This window comes from Epinephelus lanceolatus, chromosome 8, assembly GCF_041903045.1.
Source record: "Epinephelus lanceolatus isolate andai-2023 chromosome 8, ASM4190304v1, whole genome shotgun sequence".
In the NCBI taxonomy this organism is placed as follows: Eukaryota; Metazoa; Chordata; class Actinopteri; order Perciformes; family Serranidae; genus Epinephelus; species Epinephelus lanceolatus.
Window position 1 is genome coordinate 46601735 of NC_135741.1, and position 22473 is coordinate 46624207.

The following is a 22473-nucleotide window of genomic DNA, read 5'->3' on the forward strand; positions in this document are numbered from 1 at the left end:
GAGTACAATACAAAGAACAGATAAAATGTATAAATAATTTAAAACAGATTGATATACAGGCTTTTATGCTAATGCTCCCTGAGGCTTGATGTATAGCGAATTACAGCTCTCATAGGATTGGATAGAGCCATGATGACACTATTCTCTGACTCATCAAGTCTACACATGAATTTGTAGACTAGGTTCCTGAGCACTGCCTGAAAGGTATTGACTCTGGAAAACACAAACATCTCACTAGCACTATACCATCTAGGTCTTTTAAGTAAGATTTGCATGGCATCATTATATGCCACCTGTAGTTTCTGCAGGGATGCTTTTTTTATACCTTGCCCACAATTGCGCAGTATATAGTGATGTGCAATAAGATCCGAATAGTGTCAGCTTTACACTGTCAGAAGACCTGCTGAATTTTCGTGCCAGGATATTCGCATGTGCATACATACTACAGCACTGCCTGTAAATATCGTCGTCATCAGTCATTTGTTCTGTGATCAGATGTCCAAGATACTTAACCTTATCACTTGTACAGAGGACATTATTAGACAATTTAAAATCTGGAAAATTTAGACATTTGTCCTCTTTTGTTCTACTGATCAACACAACACTTTTACTGGCATTATATTTAATATAATTTTCCATGCCATACTCAGTACAAATATTGAGGAGCTGCTGAAGACCAGCACTGCTCGGGCTGAGGACCACCAGGTCATCTGCATACATTAGGTGATTTACCATCATATCACCAATCATGCACCCAGTCTTACAAGCATTCAGTCTCTTGGACAAATCATCAACATACAAATTGAACAGGACAGGAGACAAAATCCCTCCCTGTCTGACGCCATTGCTGCCCTAAATGGACCTGAAACACTATCACCCCATTTGACTTGCATACATTGATTGGCATACCAATAAGCCAGAATTCTCACTAGATATGCAGGCACCCCTCTTTCTTTCAATTTTATAAACAATATTCTATGACTGACACGATCAAAGGCTTTTGAGGCGTCAATGAAGCACATACAAACAGATGAGTTCAAGCTTCTATATTTGTTTACAATCTCCTTTAATGCATATATACATAAGTCAGTGCCATGTTTGGCTTTGAAGCCAAACTGATTGTCAGTGGAGTTGATGAACTCACTTATTCTATCCAGCATGATTAATTCTAAAACTTTAGAAAGAATGCTGGCAAGAGCTATGGGCCTGTAATTGTCTAGGCTACTTATTTTTTCAGCTTTGTTCTTAACAACAGGTACTGACAAAACAGAAAACATTGAATCAGGCAACAGACCATGAATCATAAAACCAGTAAAACACAAAGAGAGAAGCGGAGCAGTTATGAGACTCGCATATTTAAGATGTTCAGCAGTAATGTGATCAAGTCTGCTGGCTTTATTATCAGAGATCCTATTAATAGCTTGATACACTTCATGAGTCTTAATCTCCACAGAGACATCATTCCTAATACTGTCCACCTTATACAGGTCACTTTTAAGACAGTTAAACAAGTTGCTATAATGCTGTCTCCAAAGCTCTGCAATGTTTTGTGATCCAGATGTTCCGTCTACAGTACAGGGTAAAGACGCTTTACAGTTATTGAGAACTCTTACTTCTTTCCAAAATTCAGCAACATTATTGCCTAACAATTTCTTAGCCATGGAATCAGCCCTCATGGCTTGTTCATTTTTAGTGATGTATCGGATGGCATACTTGTACCTAGCATTAGTATGCTGTTTATGCTCAAGTATATTTCCTTGTCTGGGTCTGCCTGCAGTATCCCATATTTTAAAGGCTTCTCGGGCTTCAGCTTGATACCCAGCTACAAAATCTTCCCATCCAGGTCTGACCAGGGTATGAAATTAACAAAATATTTTGGGGGCAATTTTGGCCTCCACGGTCTAAAAAATGGGGGCATTTTCAAAATGTTTGGGGGCCATCAAAAAATTGTAATTATGTTATAAGCACATGAAAAGCAAAACCAGCTAAGATAGTGTCTTCACTCTTCAGTAGAAACCACTATAAATGAAATAAATAATGGGTTACATGAAGCTAATATCACTCAGATTTCCTATAATTCAACCAGTTTAAATGTGATGATTTAACCATTAATCTACTGATAGCAGTGCTAATGTTTCACCACATTACAGTTACTTTTACTGTTAAAAAGGCCAAATTACTATAAATTCCTTAGATGCAATCCTGGAAGTAAGTTAATTTAAAATTTAACATTCATTCTACCTTAATTTTTCATTAATTTGTCATTGTGTCGACACAGATCACCCAAGAAATGGTTAATTTATACTTATGGTACAGCAAAGCCGCCTCCCCTTCTCTGTCAGATTACTCTCCCGTAATCAGTGCAATCTCATTGATTATGTCTGGAAAATGAGTTGTAGACGTGACAGTAAATTAATTTAATGAAAATAAAATTATACTTTAATGTCAGATTGTAATACTGTTAAAAATATAAATACATATAGTTGTTTTGAAAACTTGGGGGCAATTTTGGCCCCCGGAACATGGCTTTTGGGGGCATTCTTGGATAAATTGCGGGCCAAATGGCCCGTGGCCCTTGCTAATTTCTGACACTGGGTCTGACAATGTACTTCTTATTTTTATGTCTTAAAAAAGGCTTACTGCCTTCATGTAAAGCATCCACTATATCATTATACATAGAGCACAGATCTCTCCTATGCTCCTCATCCTTACAGTTCACATCTCTGCATGTGACTGCATTTCTGCATATAAACATTGCTTAAAAACTCATCAGTATGAACAAAATATGTTAAAAGATCATCCTTGTGAGGGATGTCCAGTCTATTTTTTCAATGCTAAGACAATCACTTTTTACTACTGCAGGTAAGATATCAACATTTAGTGACATTGCAATAGGTATGTGGTCTGTTGTTGTCATGCCATACATAATATCCATACCCCCCAGTGAGGCATGAGTGTCAGCTGTACTGATACAATGGTCCAGCCATGACATGGTGTGCCAGGCCTCACTATGTGTATGTATGAAATGGCTCCATGTTTTAATGCTGATGGATGACAGTTATACTGGCAACATCAAGAAAAAGGCTAATTGAGAATCTGAAATATTTGGAGGAATACTGTGATGACTATGGCATGCTTGTTAATGAAGGTAAAACAAAGGTCATGGCTATTTGGGGATCTGAGGAAGACAGGCAACCTGGTCAGCTTGATTCTTTTATAGTGAGACATTGTTTAGTTTAGTTTAGTTTAGTTTAGTTTATTGGTTTAAAACACAGAGACAATGCACATTAATAAACATTACTGTAAATATGCCGGTTTAGCCAGGTTGGCTAATTTTCAGCTGTAGTCTCTAGGGCAGCTGACATGAGCACTACAATCATTAAAGTATAATTGCATAAAATACCTAATTAAATACAGTAAAATACAAATATAGTATACATGACAGTTTTAGAGCAGGTGGTCACAGAGATGACCATCTCTCAGCTATGATTTTAAGTTACCTTTTAAAGAGAAAAAATGTATCATACTCCCTGAGCGTTGTTGGAAGACTGTTCCATGTCTGAGCTGCTCTCACAGAAAAGGCTGCCTGACCAAAAGCAGACTTCCTTTTTGGTACTACACAGTCCCTTCTACTGACAGTCCTGGTGTGTCCGTTAGTAGAGGTTTTCTGTTTTATAAAAGCACCAAGAGTGGGAGGAGCCAAGCCATGCAAGATCTTGTAAGTATACAGGCATCTTTGAATTTAACAAAATTATCCCAGCTTAGTAGGTTCTGGCTTTTAATGCAGTGATAATGGTGATGGGTGTTTATCTTCTTCTCTAGTACTTTCACAGCCCGATGGCAAACTGCCTGTACAGATTTTAATGTTGTACAGGAGGCTTGTGCCCAGCTAGTCAGACAATATGACAGATGTGACATGATAATAGCATTAAAATACAGTGCTGCTGCATAGTCAAACATATCTTGGGGCCATCTGCACTGCTGATGGAAATGCCCGAACCTCACTTGCGCTACATGTAAAAGAGAAGAGTAAATCACTTACTCACAAGTTAATTGTCCTCTTATCCACAAACCATAATGCCCCATTTTGTGTCAAACTAAAGGTTTTGAGTTGGTTCTCTCTTTAGCTGTTTTGTATGGGTGTGAGGCTAGGTTAAAAGTGCCCTTAAAGTCTGCTGAGTCTCTTTACATGACTGGGGTGAAATCCCTACTTGGGGTGAGGCCTGCTTCACCTTACCTAACCTGCCTGTTGGAGGCAGGACTCCCTTCAGTGCAAGCTTTAGTGAGAGAAAAGCAAGCCAGATTTTTGACCAAGATGAAGCAGTGTCAGGGCGCGTTAGGTGACCCCTTGTGGTATGTTCTAGAAATGATGAGAAAAGATAATCAAGTCATTAACTCATACTTGTCTGAGATAATGGAGAAACAATATTATATTCAGAGTGACCATAGAGAGATGATTGAAAAATTAAGATCTGAAGAGGGAACAAGATACGACACCTACGAAGCTGCCATTCTGGATATAGCTGTTCATCCACTATATACCAGCAATACACCGTACATTGAAGACCATCGGATCATCAACAACTAACTAAAACTATAACCCTTATTTTGTTGCACTTCTATGTTCTTAAATAAATAATTATTATTATTAATTGTTTTTCTACTAATTTGTCATTTTGTATGATGGCATATAGACTCACAAGTCAGTCTTTAGGCGCTTTGCTTAACTAAAGACTGATGACTTTCTCCCTGATTTTGTGTTTAGATGGGCAGATACAATTTCAGAGTTTACCAGCAGAGCTTTTAGCTATATATATATATATATATATATATATATAGCTAAAAGCTCTGCTGGTTTTCTACCCGGAAGTATTTGTAAACAACAAGGCGATTCCCTCTATAGTCTGGCCTATATATCACATTTTTCACATCACTGTATCACCGTTTGGACTAATCCGATGTTTGTAAAGTCTATAAAGACAATGGTTGAACAAACATTACTATTTCTGTGTGCACGTTTAGCTGGGCTAACCGTTAGCTGTTAGCCCTGTTAGCCGTTAGCAGTGTCTGTAATAGGTAATAACTCATTAAACGGTCCGTGAAAAAAATATCTTTTCTAGCGGATATCTTAGTTACAACATGATTGAGCTAGCAAAGCAGTTTTGTGTTGCTATGTGTGGTATTTATTCAGTTTTGGGAAATCACGATGTCTAGAAAGCATCAGTGGCTGCAGCTGACAGGGACAGCTAACAGCAGCAGCAAAGCTAACATCAGGACGTCATCTGTTAAAAGCCTCCTGTTGTCGGATACGACATGAAACTACTCCAGTTAGCTCAGTCATGTTGTAGAAAAAAAAATGTTGTGGAAAAAATATTTTCTTCACGGATGAGCACACGTTTGATAAAACGGAGTTAAATCTCTCGGCATCCACTTTCAAGCTCTCTGTGTGTTTGTTGCCTTGCGGACGAGAAAAGGAGGAGCGCACATTTCCGAGAAGGCGTGTCCTTTTCAAAAATGCAAGAGGTGTTGCTTTGTTGCCGGCCGTTTTTGCCGGTGTGTTAAACACACTTTAGAAAGGAGTGTCCCCAGACTATCAGAAGGCGGAGATCTCTGATAGTCTGGTGGCGAGACTAGATGGCATATGAAAAAATCACATCACATGGAAAAACAATACTGGTATACCAGTACCCAGCACTCCTTGAGATCAGCTCATATTTTTTTTCACACCTTAATGTTGCTCAAATAACAATTTGTCATTAAAAATAAAGAACGGTCACAAAAAAGGTAGACAATTGTTTTGATAAAATTGTGGTTATAGAAAAAATAACAGTTAAATATGGCAAATATCTGCATATTTCCTCTTTCATTTGCCTGAATGGTTTCTCAGAAGTAGATAGGCATTCATACTAGGAATCCTAATAATAATGAAAATACGTGACTTTTTAACACAGTAAGGTCAGAGATTAATCTCCCAAGTGTTACTGTAAATTAGCTTATAATAAATTAATACAGCAGATGTTACCCAAGTGTAAACAGCTGAGATTTAACATAATTGAAACACTGTTTGGTGGACTAAACATACACTGAATTAAACACAACAATTTGCCAAAGTTTATGAAATGTTACATGGTGCTTTGCAGTAGGGGTGGGAATCACCAGAGGATCCATGATCCTTGATTAGTAAGGTGTACCTAATGAACTGTCAACAATGTTTATATTATTGTAGGAACTGTCTTAAGACATTTAAAACCAGTAGTAGAAAATCATTCAGTGACTGTGTAATGAACAGTTTAATCAGTTGTAATTGGTTTAATTGAAATCATGAGCACCTGACAGCCGAGGAAGAGCGTAAAGATGGTGTATGTCTGTTCCCTGTCTTTCCTCAGGTGCGGTGGAGTTGGAGAACCTCCCTCTGAGGAAAGATGCCCTCCGAGAGTTTGACCTGCCGTTTGAAGTTAAAGCAGGTGAGACACACCACCACCAAATAAGTTTTACCTTATATGATAAAGTTTTCAGTCTGTTCGTCTGACTTTAATCATTTTTATTGCAGCAAAATGTGATGTTAAGCAGACAGACTGACCCACACCGTCATAAAACCTGTCGGAAATGCTGCGTATACCTGACAAACTGAACTGTTGGCAGATTTAACGCCCTCTGTGAGGCCAGATTAAGCACTTGAGTGAAACACTTCACATGCAGGTATCCTGCTAAGCTGAACGGTCACACCCGTGTTAGAAGTGTCATGTGTTAAAACCACAATCCACCATTCTTGTGCTACATTTTGCAGGAGGTCTGCAATGTTTGCTCAAGTGTGACTTTTGTGTACTGCTCTAGTTGAACGTGACACAGCAGTCGCCAGTTCTCTGTGAGATTATGTGCCATTATAGTCACATATGAATCCACTGACCTTGACGTCTAGGCATCACAAGTTAATGCCACACTTCCTGCTGTACTCAAAGATTACTCAACTTCATGCTTCACTTCTCTATAGAGCCTGGGTACAGCTTTGTCGGTGAAAAAACGTGGGGATGGAGTCACATACCTGGGTTACAGTGTTTTTAGCATGTAACAAAAGCCTTTGTTTTCAACAACACTGTATGGTCCCAGATCTTTGCACATGAAGTAGGTGATGGAGTGTGTTATTTTCTTAGCTCTGTCAGAGTTGGATGGTAGTTTTGTCAAGCTAAGTGTGTCCAGTGTTGGTTGATGACTTTCAGTGGAGTGGGTTTAGCGTTAGCTTGGCTATCAGCAGCTAATGCTACCTCTGGGTGGTTGAGTGTGAGGTGAGCCCTCATGTTTGTAGTATTCCCAGAGTATTTCATTCTCGTATGACACTGCTTGCAAATTGCATGTGTCATATCCAAATCCTCCTTTTCTTCTGTGTTAAAAAAATCCAAAATAAGTCCAGACATTTGATTTAAACGCAGATGGTGCATTTCTGATCTCTTACTCTGGTGCCTCCATCTTTTTTTTGATGAACTTCCTGCCAAAAGCTGCTGACTGAGACCTCTGCTGACCTCACCAGGAAAAAAACATAGCACCATCTCACAGACCAAAAAAGCTATTGATTTTATTATTCCAGTACCAAAAGCATTGACATGTGTATTTGCAAACATGAATAATGTGTATCATAAAAGGTCAATACTGGGTGTCCACGTATCAATACAATATCAACATGGAAAATATTGCAATTCTGTGCTGTATCGATTTTTTTTCCCCTACCCCTATCAAATAGCCAAAACATGTTTGGTGAATAAAGCCAGGTATTTCGGAAGAGAGTTGTGCAACATCTTGAATTTTGACAGACTAGTCATAATCATCATCACTGGGACATGGAAAAAACAAACCGGAGCTGAACTCCTTACCCCCATTGCTTTTGAGCAGCCTTAAGATGCAAAAGCAGGATAACATTTTTAAAAATTACCTAAGGAAATGCTATTTACATTGGCATATGTACGTACAAAAGTTTTATTTTTTGTCATTGAATTAATTTAGTATTGTCAGTTTCGGAGCATAAGATTTGCTTTGCAGTTATAGCCTGTTGTGACCTTTTAGGAAAGTGTGTTCGTACAGTGTAATGTTATTTATTTTCATAATAAAAATAGTTTACTAAAGTTGCCAGCGGACCAAAAGTTCTCAGTCACCAGCAGGATAATTTTAGCTGTCTTTGACTCTTGTTCCACTGTCTGTTTAAAAAGAAGACAAGCAGATCTTTTAAAATTTGTTATTTTGTTGTACCAAACTCGCACCAAACTACACTTCTGTGGATCGTCACACGCCTAGTTGAGTAATTACCAGTGTGTGTGGGAACTGACAAAAATGGTAACGCTTAAAATCTAGCATAGTGGTGCCAAGGTATGGTGAAAAATCAGCAGAATGTTAGAAAGATATTGTTCTACCGCCAGCCTCTACTGGAGGGTTAAAGACTGTTCTTGAGATGCCAGAATAGAAAAAGTCTTAGTATACTGTTTCTGTTTGGACATATTGTAACTGAATTGTAAGTGTCTCACAGACCCTGTCAGTGTGTTGTGTTCATCATAACAAACTGAATCAGGATTTTCCTGTCTGGTGACATGTGCTCTCACGTAACGATGGGGGAGCAGCATTCTTCGTACTATTCTTCTATACTTAATTCTCACAAAGGGAAATTTTGCTTGGACAGTAGTACAATACACAGCTGCAATCAATGTAAAACAATATTTAGCCAGCAAGAATATACAGTGTTATACCAAAGACACAGTAATAAATTAATTCATTCACTATTCTTCATAACCACTTATTCTATACAGACAGAGTCATAGCTGTAAATGCAACAGCTGATATCTGCATTGATCTGACTTGTTTAAATGCCAAAGCCACCCCTTTTTCTCCAAAGGTGGCTGGGACTGCCTTAGAGCTTAACCAGGCACAGAATTGTCGGTGGGCCTAATGGGCCAGGCCCCAGCCACTTATACAACAAGGCCATCCTGAAAGAAGACCTATTATGCTTATATTCAAGGTCATGTTTGTAATATTGGGGTCTGGTGGAATAGATTAATGTGCTTTAATGTTAAAAAAAACACATTATTTTCCTTATACTGCCCTTTGCTGCAGCACCTCTGTCTGAAATGCTGTGTTTGAGCTTATGTCCCGCCTCCCCAGCAGCCCAGTCTGCTGTGATTGGTGCAACACTTAGAGCTTGTGTTGGAAACGTCATGCCCCTCATATGTATATATATATATATGTATATATATATATATATATCTCACAAAAGTGGGTACACCCCTCACATTTTTGCAAATATCTTTTCAGGGGACAACACTATAGAAATGAAACTTTGATATAACTTAAAGTAGTCAGTGTACAGCTTGTATAACATGATATACTGTCCTCTGAAATTAACTCAACACACAGCCATTAATGTCTAAACAGCTGGCAACATAAGTGAGTACACCCCACAGTGAACATGTCCAAATTGTGCCCAATTGTCGTTGTCCCTCCCTGGTGTCATGTGACTCGTTAGTATTACAAGGTTTCAGGTGTGAATAGGGAGCAGGGCTGTTAAATTTGGTGTTTTAGGTACAATTCTCTCATACTGGTCACTGGATATTCATCATGGCGCCTCATGGCAAAGAACTCTCTGAGCATCTGAAAAATGCAATTGTTGCTTTTCACAAAGATGGCCTAGGCTTCAAGAAGATTGCTAACACCCTGAAACTGAGCTACAGCACGGTGGCCAAGATCATACAGCAGTTTTCCAGGACAGGTTCCACTCGGAACAGGCCTCGCCAGGGTCGACCAAAGAAATTGAGTCCGTGTGTTCAGCATCATATCCAGAGGTTGGCTTCAAAAAATAGACGCATGAGTGCTGCCAGCATTGCTGCAGAGGTTGAAGAAATGGGAGGTTAGCATGTCAGTGCTCAGACCATACGCCGCACACTGCATCAAATCGGTTTGCATGGCCGTCGTCCCAGAAGGAAGCCTCTTCTGAAGCTGATGCACAAGAAAGCCCGCAAACAGTTTGCTGAAGACAAGCAGTCCAAGAACATGGATTACTGGAACCATGTCCTGTGGTCTGACGAGACCCAAGATAAACTTGTTTGGCTCAGATGGTGTCCAGCGTGTGTGGCGGCACCCTGGTGAGGAGTATCAAGACAACTGTGTCTTGCCTACAGTCAAGCATGGTGGTGGTAGCATCATGGTCTGGGGCTGCATGAATGCTGCCGGCACTGGGGAGCTGCAGTTCATTGAGGGAAACATGAATTCCAACATGTACTGTGACATTTTGAAGCAGAGCATGATCCCCTCCCTTCAGAAACTGGGCCGCAGGGCAGTTTTCCCACACGATAACGACCCCAAACACACCTCCAAGATGACAACTGCCTTGGTGAGGAAGGTGAAGGTGATGGACTGGCCAAGTATTTCTCCAGACCTAAACCCAATTGAGCGCCTGTGGGGCATCCTCAAGTGGAAGGTGGGGGAGCGCAAGGTGTCTAACATCCACCAGCTCCGTGATGTCACCATGGAGGAGTGGAAGAGGATTCCAGTAGCATCCTGTGAGCTCTGGTGAATTCCATGCCCAAAAGGGTTAAGGCAGTGCTAGATAATAATGGTGGTCACACAAAATATTGACACTTTAGGCACAATTTGGACATGTTCACTGTGGGGTGTACTCACTTATGTTGCCAGCTGTTTAGATGTTGATGGCTGTGTTTTGAGTAATTTTCAGAGAAAGGTAAATCTATGCTACTATACAAGCTGTACACTGACTACTTTAAGTTATATCAAAGTTTCATTTCTATAGTGTTGTCCCCTGAAAAAATATAATAAAATATTTGCAAAAATGTGAGAGGTGTACTCACTTTTGTGAGATACTGTATGTATATGTATATGTATGTATATATTCAATTTCAATTCAATTCAGTTTTATTTTCAAGCCCAGTATCACAAATCACAATTTGCCTCACAGGGTTTTACAGCATACGACATCCCTCTGTCCTTTGGACCCTCACAGCGGATCAGGAAAAACTCCCCAAAAAACCCCTTTAACGGGGGAAAAAAAAACATAGAAACCTCAGGAAGAGCAACTGAGGAGGGATCCCTCTTCCAGGACGGACAGACGTGCAATAGATGTCGTACAGAACAGATCAACATAATAAATTAACAGTAAACCGTATGACACAATGAGACAGAAAGAGAGACAGAGACAGAGACAGATGCAGGATAGACAGTAATGACAGTAACTTACAACATCATTAATGAAAGTAATAATATTATAATTAATAATAATATATTAATATCTGACAGTATGTGTGACAATAATCATATGTGTATAGTAACAGTAGAAGTATGACTAATGATAACAGCAGCAGGAGGCATCTGGCAGGACCATGGCAGCAGCACAACCACACACGTCACACTATCCAGGCACCGCTGTGATATGAGTTAATCTGAGAGACAGTGGAGCACAAAGGCTCCGGAGAAGAAGAAGAGTTAGTGACATCCAGAATGGCCGAGTTAGCAAGATGCAGTAATAGGACACGAGAGAGAGAGAGATAGAGAGAGAGAAGGTGCCCGGTGTATTATAGGGGGTCCTCCGGCAGACTAGGCCTAAGTCAGCCTAACTAGGGGCTGGTACAGGGCAAGCCTGAGCCAGCCCTAACTATAAGCTTTATCAAAGAGGAAAGTCTTAAGTCTAGTCTTAAATGTGGAGACGGTGTCTGCCTCCCGGACCGTAACAGGAAGATGATTCCACAGGAGAGGAGCCTGATAGCTGAAGGCTCTGGCTCCTGATCTACTTTTGGAGACTTTAGGGACCACGAGTAACCCTGCATTCTCAGAGCGCAGAGTTCTGGTGGGATAATATGGCACTATGAGCTCTCTAAGATATGACGGAGCTTGACCATTTAGAGCTTTATAAGTTAACAGTTGGATTTTAAATTCAATTCTGGATTTTACAGGGAGCCAGTGCAGAGAAGCTAAAACAGGAGAAATATGATCTTGTTTCTTAGTTAGTACACTTGCTGCTGCATTCTGAATTAGCTGGAGAGTTTTTAAGGACTTACTAGAGCTACCAGATAATAGAGAGTTACAGTAATCCAGCCTTGAGGTAACAAAAGCGTGGACCAATTTTTCTGCATCTTTTCGGGTCAGGATAGGCCTAATTTTCGCAATATTACGCAGATGAAAAAATGCAGTCCGTGAGGTTTGTTTTAAATGAGAATTAAAAGACAAATCTTGATCAAATGTTACTTCGAGGTTTCTTACGGTAGTGCTAGAGGCCAGAGCAATGCCATCTAGAGAAACTATGTCATCAGATAAAGAGTCTCTGAGTTGTTTTGGGCCAAGTACAATAACTTCAGTTTTGTCTGAATTTAACATCAGGAAATTGGTGCTGATCTAGGTTTTTATGTCTTTAAGGCAATTATGAAGTTTAGTTAATTGATTAATTTCTTCTGGTTTCATAGATAAATACAACTGAGTATCATCCGCATAACAATGGAAATTTACAGAGTGATTTCTAATGATGTTGCCTAAAGGAAGCATATATAGAGTAAATAGGATTGGTCCGAGCACAGAACCTTGCGGAACTCCAAAACAAACTTTAGTATGTAAGGATGACTCATTATGAACATGAACAAACTGAAAACGATCAGATGAATAAGATTTAAACCAGCTTAGTGCAGAACCTTTTAGGCCAATTAAGTGTTCCAGTCTCAGTAGCAGAATTTGATGGTCAATAGTGTCAAACGCCGCACTAAGATCTAATAAAACAAGTACAGAGACGAGTCCTTTGTCTGAAGCAATCAGAAGGTCATTTGTAATTTTAACTAGTGCTGTCTCAGTGCTATGATGCACTCTAAATCCTGACTGAAATTCCTCAAATAAATTATTATCATGGATAGTCCATCTAGTCTACTGTCCTGTTGCGCTGACATCAGCAGTGATGAAATGCTTGGAGAAGCTGGTGAAGAACTACATCTGTGCCTTTCTGCCTGGCTTGTTCGACCTTCTCCAATTCGCATACAGAGAAAACAGATACAGAGATGACGCCATCACCAACCTTATTCCACCCTATCCCATCTGGATGAGGGGAGGGGGAACTGTGTGAGGGTGCTGTTCATAGATTATAGTTCAGCATTCAACACCATAGTTCCCCTCCGCCTGGCTGACAAGATGAGGTTGCTGGGAATCAACACCCAAATGTCTAACTGGGTGCTCAGCTTCCTCACTGACCGCCCCCTGGTGGTGAGAGTGGAAGGAGGCGTGACATTATGGCCTCTGACCCTCAGCACAGGTTCTCCTCAGGGGTGTGTGTTAAGTCCGCTGCTCTACAACATCTACACGCATGACTGCACAGCCTCCAGCTGCTCTGCCTCCATCATCAAATTCGCCGACGACACTGTGGTGCTGGGTCTCATCTCATGCAACAATGAGCAGGCCTACCTGAACCAGGTGGCAGACCTAGCACTGTGGTGTCAGTCCAACAACCTGGCACTGAATGTCAGCAAGACAAAAGAGATGGTGGTGGACTTCAGGAGGAAGCAGGGCAGCGGGTATACCCCACTCACTATCAACGATGAGCCTGTGGAGAGGGTCTCCAGCTTTAAATACCAAGGAGTGCACCTTACAGAGGACCTCACCTGGAACTTACAGACTGAGCACCTGATTTCAATATCCAGGCAGCAGCTGTACTTTCTGAGATGGCTGAGGAGGTTTAAGGTCTCCACCTCCATCCTGAAGACCTTCTACTCCTCGGCTGTTGAGTGTCCTCACTGGGTGTATCTCTGCCTGGTATGGAAACAGCACTGCCCGGGAGCAGGCCGTACTGCAAAGATCGGTGCGTTCAGCCGAGTGGGCTGTCGGTTTCTCCCCCCACCCCCCCACCCCCCCCGCAAGCATCTATCACAAGAGGGTGAAAACCAGAGCCAAGAAAATCTGGTGGGATGCCTTCCACCTAAATGCAAGCCTCTTCACCTTGCTACCATCATGCAGACGTCTTTGTGGGCTTAAGGCCAGGACTGAGAGACTGAGGAGGAGTTTCTTTCGACAGGCAATAAAGTTGCTTAACACTGAGGACCTCTGAGTGCTTTCTTATTAATTTTAATTTAATTTTTATCATAGCATGTATGTGTGTGTGTGTGTCTGTGTGTGTGTGTGTGTGTATTTTTCTTTTTTTTATTCTTACATATTTAATATTTATTGAGTATGCTTCTATGTATATGTACACACACACACACACACACACACACACAGGTCTAATTAAGTCTGTATAAAGAGAGACCTAATTTTCCTACCATTGTTTAGTAATTTGGTTAATATTTGTTAAATAATATCATTAATTATTTTAATTAAATGAAATGGTAAATAAGATTGTGAAAAAAAATCAAACAAAATATCAAATAAGAGCTAATGAGTGTATTGCCATACTTGCATAAGGATATGACACAAGCATTGGTTGTCTTTTCACAGGCTTCATTGGAAAGATTACTCTCCAGATCCCTTTTTACCGGCCTCACAGTGACCCATGGGTCATCTCCATGTCCCAGCTCAGCCTGATCATTGGCCCTGCCCAGCTGCAGGAACATGATGGAGAGAAGGAGAGAGAGGAAGAGAGAGAGCGCAAAACTCGCCTCCTCAAGGCTCTCGAAGACAAATTCAAAGTAGGTGGATCAACACTGCAGATTATAAATTGTGTTTTTTTCTGTCCCAATAATGGTTTATTTGTTTATTTATTTGTTTATGGATCCCCATTAGCTGACGCCTGGACGAACAGCTAGTCTTCCTGGGGTCCATGAAGGATAAAAAGGATAAAATAATAACAAAATCCTTACTCATTTTTCATATCTATTAAGTTTTACTGGTCTCTAAAGAGCAATGCATCCTGAGAGTGACACTGAAGTAGCTACACGTGCAACAACATATCATTGTTTTGAGCTGCATGTCACTTAACACCAGCACAGTTGAGGTTATGTTTCTGAACTATTATTTCTAGTGTTCTCACAGTGATTTTAAATCTGGGACAAAGAGAGTACCAGTTTCAAATTGTTCTTGTAGCAGCAGAAAGGGTTTACATGTCAGCATAGTCAGATTGGAATTTGCATTATATAGCTTGGCTTTCTTGTTCTAATCTATGTTTGCTGCCTCCTTGACTTTTTTAATTGTGTCTGTCTTGCAGTCTTCTTCACCAACTTGCACTTTTATCTTTTAAGTACTTTGTAGTCATTTACAGTTTATGTATGTTTATAGACTATATGATATGTGTTTGGCTCCTCCAGAGTGAGTGTGAACAGAGAGGAGAGTCTTACTGGTATTCTGTCACTGCCTCTGTGGTCACCAGGATTGTGGAAAACATTGAGGTAGGTTTTCCATCATTAGATACTGGAGCTGGGACTCATAAGCAACACACGCATTCTGCATCAGTTGAAACAATACCCTTCTGCAATTTATATACTAACATGTCCACTCCATTTGAATGCCTGGGGCCAGCTAATGAACAGGCAATTGAGTGTTTTATGATACAATACAATTACACAAAGATTTGGCCCCATGAAAACACTTTAAAGCAGAATATCTGAGCAAGTAAATACTAGGGATGCACCGAAATGAAAATTTGTGGCCGAAGCCGAATAATATTAAACGCTTGGCCGAATACCGAATATCGTTGTTTAGTTTTTCATTAGTTTTTGCAGATGAACATCCTCCAGATTAGTGTTGTCACGGTACCAAAATTGGATCCCACTGTACGATACCAATGAAAATATATTGGTTCTGAGTAGTATCGCGATACCACAGTGAAAATGAGGCAGATGTGCCTTTTGTCATTTATGAAAAGATAAATCACTTTTCTATTATAGGCTACATCAATGATATTTCAATGGAATAATTTACTTATTCATACTTCAAAAACAGTATCAATGAGTGATGAACATGGGGGGATCAAAATAAAATAAATAAATAAAATAAGAATCAACCAGCCACCCTCCTCCCCTGACAAGTAAAGAACAGTCCCTAAAGTGCGGTGAGGTTTGTGGGCCGTGAACGGCTTGTTTCTCCTCTGACACGTCACATACCTGTGTTCGGCAGGCTCGGCTGTTCAGGTACTTCTGGGCAGTCCACATGCCAAGAAGAGGATATTATTGGAGCCGACTTTTCCGTCGCCGGTAAGCCGATGGCCGCCGTATTTGACAGGAATACACTGTCTGTGTCTGTGACCCCCGTTCAACCCACAATTGGTGGGATTCGCCTTTCGTTTCTGCTGCTGGTTGAAATCTGTAGGCTGCTCGCACAGCATGTTGAATGATTTAAGCCTATTTTGCTCGCTCAAAACTATTTTTAGTCGCAAATGCGAGTGCGGTGACGGACGGATCGCCACACTGCCGACATTTTACTCCACCCATCACGGCACGCTGTTTGATTGCGTTATCAAAACACGCCACTATTATTCGGCCTTGCTTTTAACTTATTCCACCGAATACCGAATGTGTGTTTTTTTGCAATATTCGGCTGAATATATTCGGTTACCGAATATTCGGTGCATCCCTAGTAAATACCTTCCAGATGTCAGGACAGTGCAGTCAATCAGGCCAAAGGAATCAGGCACTTGTTATTGTTGAGCTACAGGTTAAACTTTGATTTTATGGCTTCTGTGTAGCTGAAGATCCAAGATGTACATCTTAGATTTGAGGATGACTTCTCCAACCCAGAGAAACCCTTTTCCTTTGGGGTTTGCATCAACAACGTGTCTGCTCAGAACCCCTCCAAAGAAGTGGTAAGTCTTCACTCAGAGTGATTTTAAACTAACAATGTGAAACTACACTTCAGTCTTTTTCATTAAGGCTTTTAGTGGATAAAGAGAAATTAAAGATTAGTGATTCTCATGACAACAGGTGCTACAGTAGTCCAATTCATCATTCATTTTTGTACAAAAAACAAAGTTTTCTATCACAATACATGCAGTAGGTTAGTAAAACAAAAGTTCACTGCATTCACCAAATAATGTTTTCTTGTGGTGATAACTTCGTATCTTATATTTATGAGAGCTGTATGTCATTATTATCTTTATATTGTAATTGATAACATGATTTCTGCTGGTCTTTGTATTAGAGGTTAAAAGGGATTTCCTTTGTATTTTCAGGTTCAGAAGCTCCTCCGGCAAAAACAGCTAGAGATAGAAGATTTCAGTGTATATTGGGATACAGAGTGTGAGATGCTGGGAAAGCTGCCCGCCGATCAGATCCAGGTCAGACAATCCTGCTTTCACACCCGTAGTTGGGTTCATTTGGTCTCACCACAGGGAAAAAATAATACACTGTTGCATTTTAGTTTTGGTTGGTTCCTGTTTACACTAACCTTTTGCAAACGAACCAAGAGGAATAAACATTAAGTTCTACTGACTGACATGCAGCGGTACTGAAAATCTGTACTCAAGTAAAAGTACAATTACTGACATAAAAAATTACTCAAGTAGAAGTAAAATTACTATTTGAGAAACCTACTCAAGTAAAAGTAAAAAGTACCTGGTTAATAATTTATTCAAGTACAAGTTACTTTCCATTTGAATATTTTTAGCTATGCGGACCAGTGCAAAATAATATATTAAAACAACAGCACTTGATAAAGACCCGTGCGTAAAAGCGCACCCCTTCTTGAGGCAATGAATGAGGCAATGAATGAGGAAATAATCGCCCCGGCGTTTAATCAGACCGGCGTTTAATAGGCCTATGCAAAATAGGGTCAAACCCCTGGCGGCTATTTGGAAATATATGGTAGATGTAACGAAGGTAAATGGCAAATGTAGTGAAGTAAAAAGTAGATTACTGGCTTAAAAATATACTTGAGTAAGAGTAGAAGTACAGTTTTAAAAAAGGAACTTAAAAAGCACTCGTTCCTCAAAAAAACTACTTTTTTACTCACGTGCGTTACTTGTAACGTGTTACTACCCACCCCTGCTGACATGTAACTCGTTGATTGAACAGGTTTAGTGTTTGTCATCCTGCATCATCAGGACCCATGTGGGAAATCAGATTTTGGTCACTGGCAGAAGTTTTTGCAGCAGGACTTTCAGTGTTTATATTTCTGTTCTTTGGTAACACAAAAAGATCATACAGAAGTAACTGATGGGAGGCATTATTAGCAGGCTGCAAAATCAATTGCATATTGAATAATGACCAACATTTCCCCCGTTAAAGGGTTTTTTTGGGGGAGTTTTTCCTTATCCGCTGCGAGGGTCCTAAGGACAGAGGGATGTCGTATGCTGTAAAGCCCTCTGAGGCAAATTGTGATATTGGGCTTTATAAATAAAATTGACTGATTGATTGATATAGACAGGGTGAAAAGAAGGCAACCTGTGCAGTAGTGATTCAGGGCTTAATACTGTGGGATCACTGTCACACACTTTTTAATGGATTTAATGAACAGACAAAGTACACAGAGTTGGATACAATGATAGCAGTTTGAACAGCTTTTTAATCAGGGAAAATACCCTCATTGACGTGCATGTGTGCTACCATGGTTGCATGTATGGATCAGCATAAATAGGTTTTGAGATATATGTGGCCTTTATCATGATCAGTTATGAGATCACAGATAGATTTCACGATCAGCAGATGGATTTATTATTGGTTAAGCTGTTGCTAAAATGATAACCCTGCATTCATAAAATCCTGTGACTGGTTTGTTTTCTTTCACACCACAAAAAAAATGCACCAGAGTCAGTTTGGAAGCGGACCGAGACTCACCTTTTCAAGCAGTCTGGGTTCAATTTTTTGGTCTGCACCAGGGTCCGATTGACAGCTTTGACACCACCCTAAACGAACTATACTAACTGCGTAAATGGACCTGAGTTTGTTTTAACCGAACCAAACAGGTTGCATGTGAAAGCACCTTCAGTGACCTTCGTCTGTTAGGAGCCAGCTCACTGGAGGATTTAGTTTTGAACTTCACCCCGAATCAGAAAAGGTCGGAATTTATCACCTGCCCAACATGGTTAAATTGTTGGAAGTGGTGTGTAAAACCATCAGACTGTCCACCACTTTAGTGGACAGAGAAAAGGCACAAAAGAAAGACTTTGTACCTGCTATTTAAAAGGATAGTGCACCCAAAAATGAAAATTCAGCCGTTATCTACTCACCCATATGCCGAAGGAGCATCAGGTGAAGTTTTAGAGTCCTCAGTCTTGTATGAATGGCTTGAGTCTATTTGATATAATGGAGGTAAAGAGTTTGTGGTCAATATTTATAATTGATATCAGTCTATAATTCTGGCAACATTCCTTATCCTTTAGTGGTTTAGGTTATATAATACACCTCACGGTGCAACCTGGACACATCATCAGTGAAGGACCTGGCGTCATTGGGTGTTTCAGGTCTTATCTTCAGACACCCTCTTCCAGGCGACCTGGCCGGGGGTGATCAGTCCCAGACCTGTGTCCAGGTAGCTAACTGTGCCATTCATCACCCCTCTTAATCCAGAGCCACCGGGAAGCCTTCTCAGTGGCTTCCAGGATGTTCTTGGTGGCTCGTTGTCTCTGCTGCCCATAGATCCCTAAGTGTTCCAGGACCCTACTTCGGCAGGCTCACAGCGGGCCTTCCACCCCTGCCTCCGACAGTCTGCTACCAGACAAGCATATTTGGCTCTCTTTCTCTCTTGTGCCTCTTCCATTCTGTCTTCCTAGGGGACAGTTAACTCCAGTAGCACCACTTGCCTGGTTGTCCTGAACACCAGGATCATGTCTGGCCTGAGTGTGGTCGGTGTAATCGTGTCCGGGAACTTTAACTGTCTTCCAAGGTCGACTAGGTACTGCCAGTCTCTTGCTGCTGAGAGAAGCCCTCCCTGGGCCTTTGGATGGGGTTGAGGCTTCACCCCGGCACGAACAAAAGAGATGGTTTGCTTTGTGGTGTGTTGTGACTTGCTGGAGCTGATGGCGGTACAGATAGTATCTGCTACTGCCCGCAGGACCTGGTCATGGCGCCAATGGTACCGCCCCTCTCCCAAGGCCTTATGACAGCAGCTTAAAATGTGCTCCATAGTTCCCCTCTTCTGGCAGAGTTGACAGGCAGGTGAGTCCACCAGGCCCCAGGTGATCAGTTTGGAAGTGCTTGGGAGGACGTCATATACTGACTGGACCAAGAACTTGAACCAGAGAGGCTCCGATCTCCACAGTTCTGTCCATGTGATTTTCCTGCCAGTAGTGTGCTCCCACTTGGTCCAGGCCCCCTGCTTGCCCATGCCCACCATCCTGCTGGGGAGAATTTCTTCCTCTTCTGCCCGCACCTCCTCCTGGATCACCTTTCCCTTGGCATTGCTGTAGGAAGGTGTTGGGGTGCTCCCAAGCCCGGCCTGCCCAGTTGCCACTGTGCCCAACAGGATATTGTGCCTTGCCTTGCCTCAGCTCGGTTGACCGTCTCCTGGGCACGCCACTTCCTTCCTGTTCTGACCTCCACACCCGCGGAAGAGACCTTGGTGTCAGTAGAGTCTCTGTAGAACAGGACTTCCCTGGCTCTGGTGACCTTAAACTCCTCCACTAGACTGCTGAATGGAAGCTGCAGCTTTGTGTTGCGCTCATAAAGGGCGATGCTGCTGAGACTCCGTGGCAGGCCCAGCCATCTGCGCAGGAAGTGATTTATCTTCCGTTCGAAGCTCTCCACGGTGGTGATCGGAACTTCATATACCAGAAGAGGCCAGAGGAGTCTGGGCAGGATTCCATGCTTTTAAATCCAGGCCTTGAATTTCCCGGGAAGTCCTGACCTGTCCACGGTAGAAAGCTGAGAGCTGAGGTCAGATTGCTGGTGAAGAGCTTCCCCAAACTCTTCACTGGCTTCTACAGATGGGATCTTTGTGTCCCCCAGAAAGAAGCGGAACTGGTCAGTTACCTTGCCTTTCTTAAGGACAAGAGACCTAGATTTGGCAGGCTTGAAGCTCATTCTTGCCCATGTAATGAGCCTTTCCAGACCTTGAAGGGTCCACCTACTCCCGGGCACAGATGTTGTGGTTACCGTCAGGTCGTCCATGTACGCTCTAATCTGGACAAGAGGCCTCTGCACTCTACTTCGGCTGATTTCACAAGCATCGTCATGGCAAGTGCAAACAGGGATACAGAAACCGTACAGCCAGTGATGATGCCCTTCTCAAGATGGTGCCATGCTGATCGGTAGTACTGTGATTGTTGCATTTCTCCACGAGGGGGGGACAGTGTCTTTAGTCATATTCCAATTGAAAGAACTGCGGAGTAGGGATGACAGTTCTTTTTCAGATGTCTTATATCACTCAGAAGGATATCCGTCACTGCCCGGGGTCTTAGATTGTTTTCAGTTTTCCTATTGCCTTATGAATCTCCTCTTTCATTATCTCTTTTTTTTAATCCACTTGTTTTGTTCCATTTCAAAAGAAGGAAGATCAGAGATGTCAAGGAAAGCTTTAATATCATTTTGATTTAGGGCTACTGATTTTGTATACAGCTCTTTATAGTTGTCTCTAAAAATGGTCTCAGTTTATTTTGGTTCATATTTGAGCTCATTTGTTTTTGGATCATTCATTTTATGAATTCTGGTTTCTGTCTGTTGTTTCTGTATTCGTCTCGCCAGCAATTTGGTTGCTCTGGGGCCTGAATCATAGTAATTTTGTTTTAAGTATCTTGATTTTATCTCTATTTCCTGTTGCAGTAAGTCATTAATTTTCTCTCTTACCTCTTTAATTTCTTGTTGTGTCTTGTATTTTTGTTCCGATTGTCTCAGTCCAGACAGGAGTATCATGTATTTGTTCGTTTTTTTCTTTTTTAAGGTTGCTTGTGATAGTAATTACTTTTCCTCTTATGACCGCCTTTAATGCATCCCATACTATAGCTGGGTCTGTCTCACCTTTGTCATTTTCCTCCAGATAGTTTTGGATATCCCTCCTGATTTGTTCTGCTATCAGCTTATTATTTAGTATTCCTACATTCAATTTCCATAGTGTATCTTTAAGTCGATTATCTACTTTAACCTTCAAGAAGATGGCACTATAATCAGACACATCAGACACCCCAATTAGGCATTATTGAATTCTGTCCCTATTTCCTTTCTGTGTCTCTCAATTTCTGAGCCAGTTTTGGTGTATAAATGCACACTATTGAAATCAATGTTTTATGCTAGGGTAAACAACACATATTTTGTCTTATTTGCATTAAGAAGTAGTTTATGTTTGATTAGAGATTCTTGAAAAGAATTAAAAGCATTTTGCAAGTTATTGATGGCTGTCTGAACAGAATCCCCACTACAATATAAAATTGTGTCATCTGCATAAAAATCGGCATGACAACCAATTAAAGAAGGAATAATATTATTAATATAGACAGTAAAAAGCAATGGACCCAAAACAGACCTTTGAGGTACACCTCCACTAACTGACAAACAATCAGATTTTGTATGGCCAAGCTTAATACGTTGACGCCTGTCAGTCAGGTAGCTCTGACACCATGCACATGCATTTTCATCCAACCCCATTGCATCTAATTTT

At 41.1% G+C, this 22473-nt stretch overlaps 1 protein-coding gene across 7 annotated transcripts in view; it reads left to right on the forward strand.

The window, feature by feature from the left end:
* The window catches only part of vps13d (vacuolar protein sorting 13 homolog D), a 268286-nt gene that overhangs the window by 18110 nt on the left and 227703 nt on the right, over window positions 1-22473 (forward strand). For all 7 annotated transcript variants that reach the window (XM_033628067.2, XM_078170383.1, XM_078170380.1 and 4 more), the window contains 5 exons: window positions 6387-6464; window positions 14452-14642; window positions 15258-15338; window positions 16634-16750; window positions 17117-17221. In XM_033628067.2, coding sequence (XP_033483958.1) covers window positions 6387-6464; window positions 14452-14642; window positions 15258-15338; window positions 16634-16750; window positions 17117-17221 — 572 coding nt within the window. The remainder of the gene's footprint in view (window positions 1-6386; window positions 6465-14451; window positions 14643-15257; window positions 15339-16633; window positions 16751-17116; window positions 17222-22473) is intronic.